This window comes from Columba livia, chromosome 18, assembly GCF_036013475.1.
Source record: "Columba livia isolate bColLiv1 breed racing homer chromosome 18, bColLiv1.pat.W.v2, whole genome shotgun sequence".
In the NCBI taxonomy this organism is placed as follows: Eukaryota; Metazoa; Chordata; class Aves; order Columbiformes; family Columbidae; genus Columba; species Columba livia.
In genome coordinates this window covers 5,508,893-5,528,306 of record NC_088619.1, presented here as the reverse complement: position 1 = coordinate 5,528,306, position 19,414 = coordinate 5,508,893, and the positions used below count along the sequence as shown (strand labels likewise).

The following is a 19,414-nucleotide window of genomic DNA, read 5'->3' as shown; positions in this document are numbered from 1 at the left end:
CCTCCCATATCATCACCCAAAACTGGAAGGAGAAAAAGTGAAAAATCACTTGAGCCCCAGACTCTTTTACCATCCGTCCCAAGGCCTTGATATCTTTTTTCATTCCCCTCAGACTACGGGATGCAGCTTCCTGTTATAACGGACTGTGCAATGTTCCTAAGCTTTCAAACTGCTAAAATCAGGTATTCATACTGAGCTAGCAGAGCCTAAGAATTTGTAGAATAAATATGCAAGGTCTTAAAAACTCCTCTCTCCTAAGAGCATCCTATTTATAGAATGCCTGTCAACAGGACTTGGATATAATGAAAAATATTCACCAGAGGACAAGAGGATAGCAGTTCTAGAGAGCTGCATTTAATAAAATCATAATGTATTACTGATTTGTCTTTTGAGATTCAAAATCCTCTGCTCTAAATGTTACTGATGACAGAACAGTTCCATCTTACAAGCTGGGGTTTTTTTAAGTCTTCAAGATAAGAATAGCTTAAGAGAGTAGAGATAAATTTGCTCTTGCTCTTTAAAGCATGATTAAGTAGTCTATGATACAGGAAAAAAAGCTGAGGGCTGCTGCAGTGTTAGCCCAGTCATACTCCAGTACCTGAACCTGGGCCAAGCGCCTTGCTTTTTCAGAAACAGGGACACTGGTTTCTGTGAGGAACAACTGGCTGGAGAACCATTCCAAAGGCATCTGATATCTTTCATTCCACTCTGTAGCAACCAGGCTTCTAGTCAGGGTAAAGCAGTCTGCATTTAAGAATAACGTGAAAGAGGAAGAACCTCAGGGATCAGTTAGGATCTGGGAGATTCCTCTTGGTGGAGAAAGTTGGAGACTTTTCTTACCTGAAGCCTCCAATATCAGAGCCCATTGGGAATTCTGTCTCCCAGAAGCAACCAGCAAAGCTAGAATTAGGGAAAACATTTCTGAAAGTACACTGAGAATACATGAAGTCAAAAATCCAAGTCAGAAGAAGTTGCAAAATAGTGGAAAGTCCAAGTCTGCAAATTAGAATTTCAGGAACAAACCGAAAAAGCTCACTGCTTCACAGGCATTGCTCAAGCTTCTGCTTTTTTGGTTTTTTTCCTCCACCTACTGTGGCTTATCACACTGACTGAAGCTACAGTCAGAGCTTCACATACAGAATGGAACTACATTCAAACATCCCCAGTTGTCTTGCAAAGCCAGAAAATTGAATGGCATTATTATTATTGTGAGGACAGTAGAGAGATCATTCTTTTAAGAAAAGCAGTCTGCCCTGACACTGGTCAGTAGATTTGTGGCCGCAAGGTCAACTTTTCTCCTAGGTAACTCAAGTTGTGTCAGAACTATTGGGGAGCTCTGGACCAAACTGATCTATTTCCTCATCAGGCATAGGTGTTCCCATTTCTCATTTCAGGCCTTTGAATTAAGAGTTCTGTAAAATACAACATTAACCCAGAAGGTACACTTCACATAGGCATTACAAACATTGATTCATTAGAAAGTTGAGAGAAAGTGACAGCATGAGGCAGGCTATACTCAGATGTGCTATGTCTATGCCATATGTGTAGCACACACACATTTACCATTTTTCTTAAGGTTTAAAACCTCAAGCCTTTCTCATCATTCATTTCCAAGAATTTTTACACCTTCCTAAATTGAAGATTTTAGATACTCATATGTCAGATCACTGAAAAGTGGAACCCTGATTCCCATACTAAATCAGGCAGACTTTGGCTGGTTTTATTCAGTAAAGCTCAAAGCTCAAATTAAGCTTTACAAAAAGGCCAGTAGTACCACACTAAAACAGGACCACAGGTTTAGATTAGTTTAGACCATCGGAAGAACAAGTTTGCTTGGAATATATCCTGAAGACATACTCTTCAGTCTACTCAGGCACTCATTATTACTTTTTTGATTGCCATGTAATAGTTCATACTGAACCTTGTTAGACACTAAAGTATAATAAAATAGAAACAAAACAGTTGAAGTGTTTTCTAAATAGACTACAAGCTGTTTAGTTGAAATCGGTCTGATTTTTTAAAATATAGATAAAAAATATAAGTCATATAAGCAAGAAATATGATAGCTCTTAACACCAGTTTCCATAAACCAAACTTACTGGATCAACTTGCCTCTCCGGTTTTTTGACATTTTACTGCAGAATTACGTTAACTGATTCATATCAGAACAAAAACAACTTTCAATGTGTAATTTTATTATGTTCATCGTATGAACTAAAGTGCTACTCAGATACTACTAAAACTATAATTTGATAAATTACATTGTAAGGGTTATCAGATTTCATTTGAGACCTAAAACAGGTGGTGTGACAAGCAGGTACACATCCCACCCCTAAACAGCAGGTTGCTTAGCAGACATTCCTCAGCCGAAACAACCACAATAATCTCCACTTTGCAGCAAGTGTGATATGGAGGAAAAGTTCAAAAGGTGTTTCATTCCCAGAGAGTGATAATCCTGAAACTGTCTATTTTGTTCTGAGACCTGCAGGAAATACCTTGCTGACAGATCAAGTCAATTGACCTTTCCTTTCCAGAAACCTCTTACACTTTGAAATAAATCTCACAAGAGAAAATGTCAGAGATGTGAAAATAAGACAATTTTTGGTGAACACTGCTGATAGGAATACAATCTCGTGTTTCAATTTTATAAAGGACTATCTCTGACAATAACATCGACAAATAATCGCCATAACAAATTATTTATACTTATTATCTTCAGGTAAGCCAGAACACATACATAAACTCTGTCTAAAGGACACTGGCCCTAATCACAGAAATCAATTTAAAATCAAAATCACATAGAACATAAAACAACTATCTCACAGAATGTTTTTGAGAGTTTATTTCACAGGAATAAAGAATGACATCCTAATAATGTTTTTGTTTGCAGGAAGATATAGGGAGAAACATCAATTTAACTGCAGGCCAGTTTATTAATGGTAACAACCCATGCATTTCTTACAGTTTACAGTTTCTTAAATATTAAAACCAGATAAACCATAGCTGTAGCAAATTCTTTGCAGCTTTTCACATTATTTAATAAGGCTACATAACAATCCTTTAGATTTCATAATCAGTGAACCTATATACTTATTAGAAAAAGTATCACTGTCATAATGAGATTTGGTTTGCTGAACAGTGAAAAGAAAGGGAAGAAGTTAAATCAAAGCTACTATTCAGCGCAAGGATTAAAAATAAAGGAAAAGAATACACTGGTTATTGCTTTGCCTCCACTAGCCCTACTGTGAAATTTTCATATCCTTTTAAAGATGTATCCGGCACTCTTTAAAAGAAAAACACAGAAATACACACAAGAAAAAAGTACTCACACTGTTTGGGTGTTGAATGGCAGCTTCGTGCTGCAGTCGAACCCGCTGTGGCATCATCACATCATCCTGGAATAAATAGCACACTGTTACTGAACATAAAAAGGGTCACAGTACAGTACTCAGACACACAGTAGAATATGCTGCTAAATTAACATCATTTTACTGGCTTGCAGTCAGAAATACAAATGGAACCAATATTAAGAAACTTTACACTTTTAGCAGATTAAACTCCCTTCTGTTCAAACTGGAACTGATCAAAACTACTATGTGACAACCGTGTTGTGATCTCAACGTGTATCATATAGGCACCCACACATTTTACATTTCTAAAGAAATTCACCAACTTGCCCACAAGTCTAACAGTACCAACAGTGTGTGTGTGAGGAACTAAGTCTGATTAAAAGCATGAGATTGGAGACATTCTAGCAATATGAGGAAATGTGCTTTGTAGTCTGGCTGTACCGTGTTTCATTGATAAGGACACACCTTCAGTCTCTAGATCTACCAATGTCCTATGTCATGAACACAGAAACTAGTATTTGTGAAATTATAAAATTCTAAGGAAAAAAAAGGGAAGAAAAAGTCCACGCTTATAAAGTGTGTCACCATTGACACTGGCTTTAAAACATACCACCTAGACCTAAATTTAATGTTAATACTTCTTCCACCTGCAGCATAAAGGTCTATTTTGTTGACATACAAAAAGACAGGTTGCCTTGTAAAAAGCTAGTAAACTTGCTATCCTTCCTTGAACAAATAGGAGATATTCCTTTTAAAATTACATTCTTTCCTGTTCCAAATTATATCCTTTCTAGACCACAGTTTTACAGTCCATTAGAATGCCCAACCGTAGCACAAATTTTTTTCAATTAGTCTGCTGAAGTTTCTGCTTATTTTCTTTTCCATTGTGGTGCCATATTCCTTCCTTTTCAGAAGATCAATTCAGTCTTTCTTAGATGCTGGTTAAAGCCAACACACCCTATTTCTCCTTAGAGCATTTCCAAATGACCCCACCTTCTCAGGCAAACGTAATTGAAAGGAGCCCTGAATTCCTGTTCTATACCATTCTTCTAATTGTTCCTCACATTAAAATCATTCTAGGGAGATTTCTACTAAAGCCAAACAAACAAATATTGAATTTCCAACAACTTTCACATTAAAAGTTCCAGTTGCAAAAAAAGGATGAAAAAAGTTTTAGAAGCAGATCCAACTATTTAATACAATTCAAGGTTAAGGATAAAATGAGTGAATAATAAAACTGGCCCTTATTACATGCAAGTTCATGAAAGATGGAAGGAATACATTGTCAAAAGTATTTTTCTGCATTTTGCATTTAGTATTTACTTAGTAAGAAGCATAAGAGACATTACTGATTTTCAATAACAAGAGAGTGAAAGAAACCTTTCTGATTTCTCCATCAATGCACATCAGTTGCTTCAAAACCACAATAATATTATTTACCATCTAATCCACTTCATCAATAAGGCACCAGAATTCAGGTACTATATCAAGCAACTGATTCGATAAAACAGTTACCCTATTTCCCATAAGAACCACCATAATCCTGTTTCTTTATGCCAAATAGAGATGATGTAAATTAAAACCTGGTTTTCATATAAACATTAGGAGATATATTTTATCTGAGATTTGTTCACTCCTTTATTAATTACTCAGGATTCTTAGATGTCTTCTTGTTAAATCCCCCCAAAATGAGATGCAAAATAAATCCATCAAAAAACAAGGAATTTCAATGCTTAGAACAATGTTCCTATTATCTCTTACAATTTACAACATATGCTCTTGTGCTAAAAGAGTTCAGTGTTTATGATCCTGCACAACAGAGATAAATTTAACAGAACTCATACATTCACAAATATGAAAAACTAGACATAAAAGGCTTAAACCAGCATGGAAAGCATTCAAACCAAATTCAAATATCCTATTCACCAAACAAGTCAATGTTATGTTTTTATAAGTAGACAAGTTGACAGGAAAGGTCTAGTTCCCCCTAACAAAACACAGTGTCATTTTGATGCTATGGGCAAAACTAACAAGTCCACAGATTTGGGTCTTAGGCTATCGTCAAGATCATCAGTATTCTGAAAAGACATTTCCCTTCTTGAAAGAATGGACAAAAGAACATATTTAAAATAGATGCATGCCTTCACTAAGCATATACTTGCAATAGGATAGTTAAATAAAAATCATTTGTAAATAAATCTATTTTCATGTGACCTCACTCAACAAACTTAGTAGAAAAATTAAGAAAAATCTCAGGTAATAGCTAGGTTTACTGTCCTCTAAATATGTACATACCTACAATTCAAACAAGGCTGAGCAAGCAGGAAAACAGCAAAAAAATAAAGCAACATAAATAGAATCCTACTTTAGGCACCCCAAATAACCTAGAAGTTATAGGAATTTTGTTGATTACAAACAGGCGTCCTGTTCTCCAGTGTCCATTCTGAATAGGAAAACAGTTTGCTGAAAGATGGGGGAATGAAAAGGACTTTATTTCACGCAAAAAGCCATCAGGGATTTCTAAACAAGCCCAGATGTGTTTCTGCCAGTGGGGGGCCGTGATCTCCATCACCTTTCCATCCCAACCGGCTCTGCCTGCTTGTGTCCCCAGCACAGCTCTCCCTGCCGCAGAGCTGGCTGGCTCCTGTCAGCGGCCACTCCACGCACAGATGCTGCCAAATCACAAAAGCCAGTTACACAACTATCAGCTGCGTTGTTTGCCTTCCAACCAGACGCACCATTCCTTATAAAAACACACACAATTTATACTGAGCTAGTTGTTTTGTTTTACTTCACTTATATGTTTAGTCGAAGAAAAGGAAAACCAAATCAATAGGCTGAGTTCAAGAATATTACTCAAAGCTGCTGTTGCTTCGGTATGTGTTTTTTAAATCAGTTTGGGTAAATTCAAACGACAAGCATTCACTGGCCTCTTCAACCAGGCTGGCTCAACCACACTGAACTCCCCAGTGATAACTTCATTATTTTTCCCCTTAAAAGTGGGAGGGTCTGCACTTCACAAAGTAAAACAAAACATACAGCTCGATGTACAATACACATCTACTTTTTAAAACTAAGTTCACTCAAAAAAACACACTAATTATAGCTGAGTATTGAAGTGCTCTCTTAAGCTCACATTACAGACTCAGCATCACATGCTTTTACAAATTCCTTCATATTTGGCTGGTCAAAAAAAAAAAAACAAAATGAGATGATACACTCTATCCTCACAATAACAGCACCTTCTTTCTTTCCACTGCAGCTATTACACACAAAACACAACCTGCAGCAACACCAGGAGGAAAGTTTGACTCACTGAGGAACAATACAGCATTTTCAAAGTCTTAAAAAGATGGTAACCAGCCCAGAGAACTGACAAACTAAGGTTACAATAGAATGCAACTGGTAGATAAAGTCGTAACTGCAGACAACTGGAAGAGTAAAGCTATCAGTGAAATGTATTTGCATCATCAGTTCACTCTGTTGTCATTATGACCAAGATTTTCTGAGACTATAAATGTTAAATATAAACAATTTAAGTGTCTTCAATTTTTCTACTTGTTTTCCCGGTGGGAAAAACATAGCATAGAGGTGAAATTTGTACCAACAACCAGAGCAAAAAACTCCATCATAGCTATTAGTCAAACAGCTGCCACTTCATACTAGAACAAGCTGATCAAATTCTGACAGTTCTGAGCTCTGTAACCTTTTTTTCCACATTTCTTCCCAATTTGTTGTCCTCACAAATCTGTGTTGAGAGACATAACACAAGCAGCTTGAGTCCAGCTGGAATAGCAAGCAAAACAGCCTCTCTGGAGCCAGTACTTCCAAAGATGCACGCAAATCTGCTTGTACATTCACTTCTTTGACTGAAATGAATATACATGGAGCCACGACATATTTCTCCACCTATATGAAATGTATACAAACTACTGACCCAGCCCCATTTCTCTCCACATCCACCTATAGCAAACCTGAAATTACAGCTGCACGTCTGAAGGTCAATTCCCTGGCATTACTGCAGCAAATTCCGAAAGGCTGATATCAACATTCCTTCCTAGAGAGCCTGAGACTGGATTGGTGACTGAAATGAAGAAGGTAGGTGGCGCATAGAAGCAGGGTTGTTAAACAGCTGGCAACATCTGTGTTTCAGCTATTATCACACAACATTTACTAACTACACCCAAATTATTGAGCAATTTTTAGACTTGTAGCAGTTTCCACATTCGTTTTATTTCCTCTGATCTGTTTTCAGCAAAAAATGGGAGTCACAAGGAGAGACAGTAGAAAATACATTTAAGTAATGCCAATCATTTAATACTTCTTTTGTATCAAAATTAGGCTTCTGATAGTTCAGAATGCCTTCTATTTTGAAGCACCTAGCTCAATAGCAGGAATAGAAATGTGTAGAACAGAAAACCTTGATAGCTTCTTTCAAGCTTATCCACACTGTGAGAAATAAAATTCTCAAAACACTTTGAGGTTGTATTAATTATATTAACTATGAACTTACACTAATGACAATGTTGCAGAAATCCAAAATCATCACCTATTACACTCCTTAAGAGTTGCAATCTTTTTCCTTGATGTCAGCTAGTCAGCAAATAGAAAGAACACAGCAGCATAAAGATGCATACTGTATAAACACTATAAGGTAAATAACATATTATGAATTCTGAAGAGATCTCAGTAAAAATATTAATTAATTTCATTTAAATAATTTTCTAGTTTACTGCTTGTGGTTTACAAACAACTGGATCTGTCTGGATGGAAAAGAAAGACTAATTCAAAATTTACCTCAGCAAATTACTGTATACAGATTTGACTGAGAAGATATGAAGCTCCATGGTAGAAGAGAATAGTCACTTAGTTTCTCACCCACACAACGTGGACTCAGCTAATTCAGTCAGCATAAGTGACTCATTCTACACACCCTCTAGAAGGCCTCATAAAATGTACTATGTGTCCACGTCTGGAATACCTGAACTTTGCAAATCATAAGTAATACCTTTTTTTTTTTTTTTTCATTTTAGATATGTAAACAGCCTCACTGACTCACAACATGGGAGAGTTAAATCCATGGAATCATTCACAGAATCACAGAATGTCAGGGATTGGAAGGGACATCGAAAGCTCATCCAGTCCAATTCCCCCGCCGGAGCAGGAACACCTAGATGAGGTTACACAGGAAGGTGTCCAGGCGGGTTTTGAATGTCTCCAGAGTAGGAGACTCCACAACCTCCCTGGGCAGCCTGGGCCAGGCTCTGCCACCCTCACTGAGAAGAAGTTTCTTCTCAAATTTAAGTGGAACCTCTTGTGTTCCAGTTTGTACCCACTGCCCCTTGTCCTATCATTGGTTGTCACCGAGAAGAGCCTGGCTCCATCCTCCTGACACTCACCCTTTAGATATCTGTAAACATTAATGAGGTCACCCCTTAGTCTCCTCTTCTCCAAGCTCCAGAGCCCCAGCTCCCTCAGCCTTTCCTCACATGGGAGATGCTCCACACTCCCTTCATCATCTTAGTGGCCCTGTGCTGGACTCTCTCCAGCAGTTCCCTGTCCTGCTGGAACTGAGAGGCCAATTAAACGTCACTTGGATTTGTATCTACCTGAAGTAAAACAAAAAGAACTGGATACTAGTTCATTCATCTCAACCAAACTGGCATTATCTGAAATATTGATATATACCAGCTAATGTATTTCAAACTTATACACAAAGGTTTACACTAAATACACTCTGTAAAACAAACAAAACCCCAAACCAACTAACTGTTAAAGGGAAACTAGGCTAAATTAAAGTAAACTTATTTTAAAAGGTACACTGTGTTCCTAAATATAGTGTCAATTTAATGAAAGCAAGAATAAAGAACCTGCAGAACTTAATTTCTTAAATGGTAAGAAAAGAAATTTCTGCTGCATTGTCTTGGGTCAAAAGAAATACACCAGCACTTAACCATGTCCCACAACAGTACACTGATTAATTCACAAAATTTTGACATGCAAACTAAAATAATCCTTCTATCTGGTTGATACAACAAATGCAGTCTATGAACTGAAAGGTTACCCAAATTAAAACGTGTGTGGTTATAAGGCTGTAGAGTTTACATCCCTGGTCTTGTGGCATTTTTTAACAAGCACAGACAATCTTAACGTTAAGTTGAATCCTACCTAAAAATCTATGCTTCCAGCAGCCAGTTCCTCCTAGTACTACACTAAACCATAGTTTAGTTCCAATTCAGAGAAAAGAATCAATCTTCAGGTGAAATTTCATTAGATCAGTGAGCCCTAAAGGTCTTGCTCTTCTTGCCTGATCCCAGCCACATGGCACCATTCCTCAGATCAGCTATGCGTATCTGTGAAACCCTTCACTGCATGTTAAGCTGCATAAAGTCAGATAGTTATCTGTGGGTTAGTGAGCTGAACTGGTTCACAGAAGGCATCCAACAAAGGACAGAAAAAAAAAAATCCAAGATGGAAGGTGAGATCTCTCCTGCTTTGCATCAAAAAGCCAGTAGATTAGCTCTTAGTTTCTCATCAATATAATTTTCTGAAGATTATGGGAAACAAAAATCCTGAAAACATCTAAATGCCAACCCTGCCCAACCCAGCTCGCAATAGCTTGTGAAATCTGACAGGACCAAAGAATGGTGTAAAGGCTGTAGGCTTTCTGCACGTTGGAAGACAACTTTATGGCTATAAATAGTAACCAGCATGTTTAACGCTCAAAAACCTTTAAACAGGTTATCTTTAAGGCAAACCAACAACTACATTAAAACAAATAGTATTTAAATGACAAAACTAAGACAAAATGCATTAACTTACTGAGTCCAGAAAGCAGAGATAGGTTCCAGAGCTCTGAATTACTGCTTGATTTTTAGCAAATCCAACTGTTGAGAAAACAAAGATAAAATTACGTGGTAGCCAAAGTTGAAGAATATATTTACAAGGAGCACAAACCTGGCTTATTCATACCGTAACATGTTATATCATCCATGGAAGACCACATCACAATATATATTCAGCCAAATGATAACATTGGCATCTAGTGTCTTTTAATTTCTGAGTCCCTGACACTTGTTGAATCTTTCACCAAGCCACTTCAGGCAGCTGAATCAAAAGAAAACTTTTTTGTCAGCTTAATTTCTGAAGCAGATGACAACACTGGAGGGTCAAACAAATGGCAGAGCCAGAAAAAAGGGAGGGGAGCAGGAATACACAGCCAAGGGTAAGGATGGGGCCGCAGCAACCAGCAATAAGATGAACTCAGCCTACCACTGACATACATCTGTGAGGTAGGAGTGTTTATCTGGCATAATTTTTGTATATAGACAAGGTCTACCTAAGATTATTCTGGTCCTTGAATTCTCACACGTAGCATTCTAAGGAACGACCATGCTGCATCCAGTGTTATTCTGAAAAATGCTATATAAATTCCACTTGGTCATATGTAACATTTATGCTTTGTTGAAAGTATTTATGGAACCGAGTCAGGGAATCCAGCAAAAGACTGCCCTGAGGATCAGGATAATATAAAATAATATTATCCCTAAAATTCCTGATCTTGCATTTGAAAAAAGCAGACTTCTGTTATTCTCTGCTCTTTTTATGTGACACAGTTTTAAGTTTGCTCAGAAAATAAATTTAACTGGGCTCAAAGGTTAACTTAGTTTTAATGCACATGCTCCTTGGTTAATTTGCTGAGTTGTCCAAGTACAGAAAAGGACTTACGACTGCATTTCTTACTGCCTCAAAGGAACATTATCTCAACTACCAACAGAACACTACTAATAAAGGCTCTTCCTCATAACTGTGTTATTCTTTTCTTATGTATTCTGAGTATCTTGATCCTTCCCTTGACCTCTCTTCATCACTGATTTCTTGGACTTATTATCTTACAGAATACATACATATTACTTTTTATACACACATGAATATCTAATCTCACATCTACAGTTACTCTCATTATCCTTCCTATTGGCTGTAAAAAAGCAGCTGGCAAAGTCAGTAGCTACCACAAGAGCAGAACTGAATCCTGGCATGAGCAGTTTTAGTGTGAAATAACTGATGCAAGTGAGCAGGTCTGGACACGCCAAACAAGCGAAACCAAGATACTGCGGAGGTCCCTACTAAAGCAAGAGGTAAAACAACAGGATAGAAACAAATTTGCCCAACTTCAATCAAATCAGTACTCTCATACATCATTCACCAGCTGTAAAGCAGCCTGTACTGACATATCAGTGCTGTCATTACCATACCCCAATATTTCAACAGCCTTCGCAGAAAATAATGAAGTACGAGGAATCAGTAATGTAGGAAAAAAGTGAAGGAGCCTCAGAGGCAACTACAAGATAACAATTATAATATTCTATGAACTTTCTGAAATATTTTAGATCTCATTTTCAAATAAAACACTTTAAATACAATCATGAAATATTTAGTATTATGAGAAAAAGTTGGAAAATATCTCTTTCTAAGATTAAGACAAACTACCTTGAAGCCATTCATATACCAGCTATTTTTTTTAGAGAGGACAAAAGAAAATACACATATTTTAAAAATTATTTATAAGACAGATGTAACTCCCCATAGGAGAAACTAGATATCAAAAATTGTTTCACCACAATGAACCCCATGTTTGACATGAGTAAAAAATTTTCTTTAATATTACTCTACTGAACAAAATCGAATGTTTGTGCCAGGTCTCTGAGTTTTGTACAGCCTGCTTACTTGGTGAAAAGAGCCTGTTACCATGGTTACAACCGTAAAAACTTAAGCCTCAGTGAGATATTAACATTCCTTACTCTTGGAAAGAAAAAGGTTTCCTTTTTTTAGGCAAGTGACCCTTTCTTTTTTTCTAGGTTCCCCCCTTTTCTTTTACACGTTAGAAAAGAATTAGAAATAAATCCTAATCTTGTGTAAATAGTTGAAGATGTGAAGCCTGACTAGTACATTGTTTCTGTACTAAAGCATCTTCTTTTAAAGGAAGGACTCCTTACAGTTGTAACTAGTCCTTAACATAATAAAAGTAAATCACTGAAAGCAAACAAATACTATGGATTTCAAGTAACCTGCTCCTAAAATGTAACAACAATAAAGATGTCCTCATTTTAATGGTGACCTGAGAGTGACTTCCACATGAATAAGCTTGGGGTTTTTTGTTTGTTTTGTTTTTTAAAGAACTGTGCATTTCATACTGTTTAAAACAATGCCCACAGCTGCATCCCCCACCCCCAATTTCTTAAAGATTTGTTCAGATTTCAGCTGACAAATTCCATGTTAAAACAGAAATTAATATGAAATAATTCTAATGGCACAAAATACTCCTTGTAGTTCACAACTGAATTTAGCTTTAGTTTCAGTTTCCTAAAGCGCACAGGTGAACTGACTTCAAAATTTTAACAGAAATTATTGCCAAGATATTGCACCTGTGTGATCTTGCAAACTAAAAACTAGTTTACACACATAATTAATTACAAACAAGACTTTATACATAGAAAATATTTTATAAAAATTGAAAATATATAATAAGATGGTATTAACAAAGAGTACTAATCAACTTTCCTAAGTACCATAATTAACAACCCTGCCATAGTTTTTGGTGAAGCCACATGCATGCACACTGTGGACCTCCTGTTGTATTAGTTGCTGCCCCTTAATAATTACCTCAACTGATATCTGAACCTGTATTCAAGTCACTTTTGGAGTGCCAAAACCCTATTTCTCACCGATTTAATAAAAGTTGTTTTAGATCCTGTTGTCCCTTAAACTAACCTCAGGGTGCCTCCATGACACCTGTGTTTTCATCTGATCATCAAAGGGATATCGAACCAGTATTTTGTTCTATTTCAGGATCTATTCTATAATACTGAAAGATATGCATGTATTTTTAAATCACTATGTAAGAAATGTTCTATTTCTTTTTTCCTAAAACCCAGCTCCTGAAGACAAATCAGATATCAGAAAGCCACAGTAAAACTGTAAGCATTAACAACATTGTGTATACTATAATTAAACAAAATTATTTTGCAGAGTAGAGGACAAGTGTTCAGCCAAGTTCTTCTTTCCTGGACTTATGAACAAATTCTACAGAGCCAAAACCAATGGGGCCAAATTCTAAATTGGAATGACTTTTTGAACTGAGAGATCTGGAAAACAATGTGGGTTGTTTTGTTTTTTTCAATTGCAATGCAAGTGGCTACAAAGATAATTTTCAAACTGTAAACAGAGGATGCTTGCGATAACAACCTAACTCTCAAAAAAAGTCACTGTTAAGTTACATACCACCTCGAGGTTGGGACGAATCATTACTACCAACGATTACTGGAACACCAGCATCTTCCAACTTGATCTTCCATTTTTCAATTATTTCAGCTGAACCATCCTAGAAAAATTATGACAGAGATGTAGCTCTTTTAACTTGCATAGTAAACTAAACACTGTCCCAAACAAGAAAAAAGGGCTGGCTACTTATAAAGAATTTCTGAAAATAGCTAGATCATGCAGAAAAAAAATCAGGGAAACAAAAGTGCAATTTGAAGTTAATTTGACCAATTCTGTCGGGGATAATAAAAAGTCCTTCTTTAAATACATTAATAACAAAAGGAGAGGCAAGGAAAACCTCCATTCTCTGTTGGACTTTGAGGGAAATATAGTTAACAAAGATGAGGAGAAAGCTGAGGTACTTAACACCTACTTTGCCTCAGTTTTTACCGGTAAGACAGGTGGCCCTCAGGACAACCGGCCTCTGGAGCTGGTTGACAGAGGTAGGAAGCCAAATAGCCCCCTTTATTCCAGGAGGAAATAGCTGGTGACTTCCTGAGCCATCTGGATCCTCACAAGTCTATGGGACCAGACGGGATCCATCCTAGGGTGATGAGGGAGCTAGCACAAGAGCTCGCCAAGCCACTCTCCATCATCTTCCAACAGTCCTGGCTCACTGGGGAGGTCCCATATGATTGGAAATTGGCCAATGTTACCCCAGTCCACAAAAAGGGCTGTAAAGCTGACCCTGGCAACTACAGGCCTGTCAGCCTGACCTTGGTGCCTGGCAGGGTTATGGAGCAGATCATCCTGAATGCAATCACACAGCACCTTCAGGATGGACAAGAGATCAGACCCAGCCAGCATGGGTTTAGGAGGGGCAAGTCCTGTCTGACCAACCTGACCTCCTTTTATGATCAGATGACCAACCTGGTGGAAGAGAAGAAAGCTGTAGATGTGGTCTATCTAGACTTCAGCAAAGCCTTTGACACTGTCTCCCATCATATACTCCTGCAAAAGCTGGTAGCCCATGGCTTGGACAAGTGCACTCTCTGCTGGGTTAAGAACTGGCTGGAGGGCCGGGCCCAGAGAGTGCTGGTGAATGGGGCTGCATCCAGCTGGCGGCCAGTCACTAGTGGTGTCCCCAGGGGTCAGTGTTGGGTCCAAGGGTTGGACCTGATGATCTCTGAGGTCTCTGTGAATTCCTATCAGAGATAGTATTTACTTGGACAGTATTTTAAACAAGGTCTGAAACATACCTTACTGGCATCATTAAAAACTGACAGCTCCATGGTTTCTTTAAAATCTTGATCCCAAACCGACTTCAAGCATTGATCTAACCAACATTCGCTATTGTGAACAGGCACAATGACAGACTACGAAAAAAAAACCCAATTGTATGTCAGTAAGCACTACTTGTTTACTTGCAGCATAAGAATATTCATTAAAAAGGAAAAGTGCTAGATCCTTCTTAAACTAACTTTCACAAAAAATGCACCTTAGAAGTAGGTAAAGTTCCTTTATTTTCATTATAAACATATTATTTGTTTTCTTCTCTATCAAACCTTTTTTTCATATTTTGAGTTCTATAATATGGCCTTCACTAGATCTCACAAGGAAACAAAAGAGACTACTGAACCAAAAATGCTAACAAAACATCTATAACACCATACCTGTTTCTAGTGTTCCTGCATTTCTTATAACACTCTTTACTTTGGTCTTCCATTAATATATCTTGCTCATCAATTTTAAACTTACTACCTAATTGGAGATGCTCATATATGCAGCCTGTACTCTTGACCTCTAGCCAAGTTTTTAAAAATCATCCTATCTAAAACTACTATTAAGCACAAGATGACGTATGACACAGTTCTGCAGTTCACCAATTCAATGGCAGACTTTCCTATTACAGCTTCTGTTGTTTTAGCCACATACACGCAAAGCACAAATACTTATCGGAAATATTTTTAAATTGGTTAGAAGCCAGAGATGGGGGATTTCTCTGTTCAATCACTCATCACTGTTCTAGTTACCCCCAAAAGCCAATAACCTCTCCAAATTCTTTCCGTATCTGAAAAACGAATACATTCCATTCACAGAGTACAAGTCCTAAGAAATGAGCACAGTAACACACTGGCTGTGTTTGTAAAACGAGAGTCCAAACTCATACCTGTTAAGATCGTTTATAGATGGGGAACTTAAGGCAAAGAGCCTCAGTAACATGTAAAAGTCTCATGGGATATTTTAAGAGGTTCCTAGAAGCAGAACTTAAACTCCTTATCGTGTGGTGTAACCATAAATGCATAGTTTGAAGAAACAGAGGAGTAGTTCCTATTGTGAACATGTGAGAATCTTAAGAAACAAAATACTAAAAGAATACTGAAATTGAATTACTCAAGAATTATTCAATACTTCAGTCACCTCGGTTCATTTAAAGAGGGAAAAACATGAACCAGGGCACTATTTCACTTACAGGTGTAGATTCATAGTAAGAAACCCAGCTGGTAGTAACCTCAAGAGACCCTGTTGATTTATTCTGTCCCAAAACAAGATCAAGTACAGCTGTATCCTTGCTGACAAACCATGATCCCCAGGGACAGAAACACCAACCCTGCTAAGGCACTCTCTATTTTAGCAGGTGTAAGCGAGACCTGGAGCAGTCTTACCGATATGTGAAGTCCTTTTGCTGCAGTTTACACCAACTACTACTTCCTGATCCCAGCACGGATTATCACTCCAGTTCTCTTTGCAGCAGCCTTTCACACATTTGAAGCTGTTACCATAATAGTGAACTACAGAAATAGGCATAATGCTTTTTAGAAGTAATTCTGAGCCAACACAGGGACATAAACTGGAAGCAACTAATGTATTTTTGTCATTACAAGATCAACTAAGTGACGACTGAGTCGGAATTATCATTTCATTAGCTGAGACTGATTTAAAGCAAAATTCAACACTTTCATGGCCTATGAGCCAAGCACAACAGTTAAAACACAGAACTATGAATCAGATCTGAAGACTCTGACACTATGTGGTTTTCCCTGAACTTCACACATTCTAGAATAGGACCTGAAGCAGGTTTTAAGTATTTTTAATAATGCAGTTTTGCCATCATTAAGCTGAATATAATGATTCTTGGACTCACTGCGAAATGAATTTTGATGTATGGCAAAAATGACAGACCACAAAATGGTTAACAGGTAGCTCGATCCCCTTTCTTCTACAAATGTATTACTCAACCAAAAAACCTCCCTTCTTCCCTCAGCTAGACCACTGAAAAACAACACATCAATCATAAGACTGAAGGGGAGAAATGTAAGGTTAAAAAAATGGCAGAAACTGTGCAACTGCATGTTTTGTATCAAAAAAATCTCTTCTGACATTACTACCATCCTCCTCTACTGAGAATATATACAATAAACAACTCCAAAAGAAATGGTAAATTTCAGTTTCCTCAGGTTTTGCTTCAAGTTGGTTCCTACCTGCCTCCACATCTGAATATGGAAAATTAATTTAAAAATCATTTTAACACGCTGAAGACTTCATAGAAGTCAGAAACTGTTATTTTTAAATGACATTTCGTATGAGTCACTATTCAAAACCATTCAGAAAGTCATGGCTGTTGGCAGAAACATACTAGTTCTGTCAAATCTTATACACGAGATACTTTAAATAAACACAGGAAGACCTTCAGGCCGCAAACTCTGACCTGCCTTTAGGATCTGAGACTCTGATAAGGTGTTCGTAATTCTCACTTGCACACTGATCTGTTTTTTCCTTTTCAGATGTTTGCCTCGCTGCACCTTAATTATTGCCAAACCTCATCAGGTTTGTGTGTATGAATTTGTAGAAGAAAAACTAATTTAAAGAAAAAAAAATGTTAGAGGGAGTAACTAAAGAACCAAGTACTGTAAGAATTTTTTTAACTATCTTTTCACACTCCACGTAACCAAACGCCCCTCCAGCCTCTCTGTGGGGCCAAGCAGCACAACCCCGAGGCCAGAGCGGCTCCCGGGACAGCCGCTGCCCCCTCAGCCGAGCGGCCGCAGCAAAACCTCCCCCGGAGCTCCCGGGGGGACCCGGCCCGGCCGCCACAGCCGCTCTGCGCTTTGTTCTCTGCCCAGCCCCGGCCGCCCCGCTCCCCGCCCGGGCCTCAGCCTGACACGTACCACCTGGACGGCGCAGCCTCGCCCCGCCGCCCGGGGGGGCACAGGGCGGTGCGTTGCGGCGGGGCTCCCGCCGGCTCTCCCCGCCTGCGCCATGGCCGCCTCCGCCCCCCAGGGCGGGGAGGGCTCCCTCACCGCCGGGGTGTCCCTGGAGGAGCCGGAGCGCCCGGGGCGGGTGCCTCGCACGTACCGCGGGGTGCTGCCCCGTTCCCCCCGCGTTTCTCCTCAGGGCCGCCCCCCCTCCCCGCTCCCGCCTCGTCCCCTCAGGCCGCTCGCGCACCGAGCAGCGCGGCGGGAAACCCCAGCGGGAGGAACAACGATCGAGGAGGCGGCTGGAGCGGCCGGAAGCGCCGCTGAGCGACGCTCTAGGTCGGCAGCGAGGAGCGGGAATGCGGCCGCGGCCTGGCCTGCGGGCTGGGGGGAACCTGGGAAGAACCGCGTCCATCGCTGGTTCAAGAGGGAGCCGGGGCTGCTGGGTGGCGTTTTAAAGTTTTAAAACGTTTTCTGTGCGCTGCGGTGTCACCCCGCCGCTCCGCCGGCCTGGCTCGAGGTGTGCGGGTCCTGTCAGTGCAGACGTTGGTTCCCTCAATTAATGGTGCCTCCAGTTTCCCACCTGTTCTCTAATTACGTTTTTCACTTGTACCTCTCCAGTCAGTACTTTCCTTGGTTAAGACTCGTCTGTTCAGTGCTAGCATTGCCTTTCTTATTTTTTAATAAACTTTAAAAATGGGAAAATACTCGGTGGTAATGATCTAATTATTGATAATTTAACTACTGAAACTATGATTGTGCAACCACTTACTCCCTTGAACATATTCACAACCAAGGGATTGCCAGGCCAGGTCTTATACAACAACTTGTTCAGAATTTTTAAAATTTGCACAAAGCAATCTTTGTTCAGCAAAATCCTGAGATTATCCCTTGTTTATCTGAAGAGCCTGTTAAACAGCTAGACAATTCAAGGAGCAAACAGAGCAGAGTTATCTTAAAATGTTTGTTGGCGCACAAATCTGAGAACCGAGGAGGTGAGGAAGACGGCCAAGCTGTAATTCACCCGCAGAATCTCTTTCAAATCATCTACACCGCTTCTGTCGGTCTGGCCCGAGTTTAATCTCTCCGTGAACAGCACTGCTGAATATGATCATTTCTTTTCCTGGCGACGAAGGCTGCTAGCACTTTTACACTGCCTGCATGCCTTGCTTTATCTAAGAAAGTGTAGCAGAGTATTGCTTTACTTGAGCTGAACCAAACAAAAGTCCTAGTCAGGGACCAGTGCCTCATTATGCGAAGCAGTCTGCAAAATGCAGAGCAAAGCCTTCCCCGAGGAAAACAGAGAACCAACCAAAACCACCAGAAATGTTTTCTAAGTGATGTTCTGTAGCTGACCACAGAGGGTAATTAAATACAAACATCTACTTAAAATGTGATTTTCATTTGGGGGGATTTTGGACAGACTTTTAAAGGCCACAAGCACGCGAAAACTATTCAGTGGGATTTTCAGCACAAACCAGGCGTCCAGCTTCCATTGGGGGGGTTGTTACCTACTGGCTTTTGAAAATCTAGCTGGCATTTCTGGGTTCTTGGGCAACTAAAGAGTTTCCAAAATATAGTCTGTTGTTTCAGAGCCGGTTCTTCTTT

The 19,414-nt window shown here is 39.1% G+C and overlaps 1 protein-coding gene across 4 annotated transcripts in view; it reads right to left on the bottom strand.

Moving 5' to 3' along the window:
- The window catches only part of B3GNTL1 (UDP-GlcNAc:betaGal beta-1,3-N-acetylglucosaminyltransferase like 1), a 95,398-nt gene extending 77,070 nt beyond the window's left edge, over positions 1-18,328 (bottom strand). For 3 of the 4 annotated variants that reach the window (XM_065034618.1, XM_065034619.1, XM_065034620.1), the window contains exons 1-5: positions 17,780-18,328; positions 14,870-14,986; positions 13,632-13,731; positions 10,173-10,237; positions 3,330-3,395 (exon numbers count right to left, since the gene is read on the bottom strand). In XM_065034618.1, coding sequence (XP_064890690.1) covers positions 3,330-3,395; positions 10,173-10,237; positions 13,632-13,731; positions 14,870-14,986; positions 17,780-17,872 — 441 coding nt within the window. In that variant the 5' untranslated portion in view covers positions 17,873-18,328. Of the gene's footprint in view, positions 1-598; positions 745-840; positions 933-3,329; positions 3,396-10,172; positions 10,238-13,631; positions 13,732-14,869; positions 14,987-17,779 lie in introns of those variants that run through there. The other variant, XM_065034621.1, reaches the window with a different exon arrangement.
- Between the last annotated feature and the right edge of the window lie 1,086 nt (positions 18,329-19,414).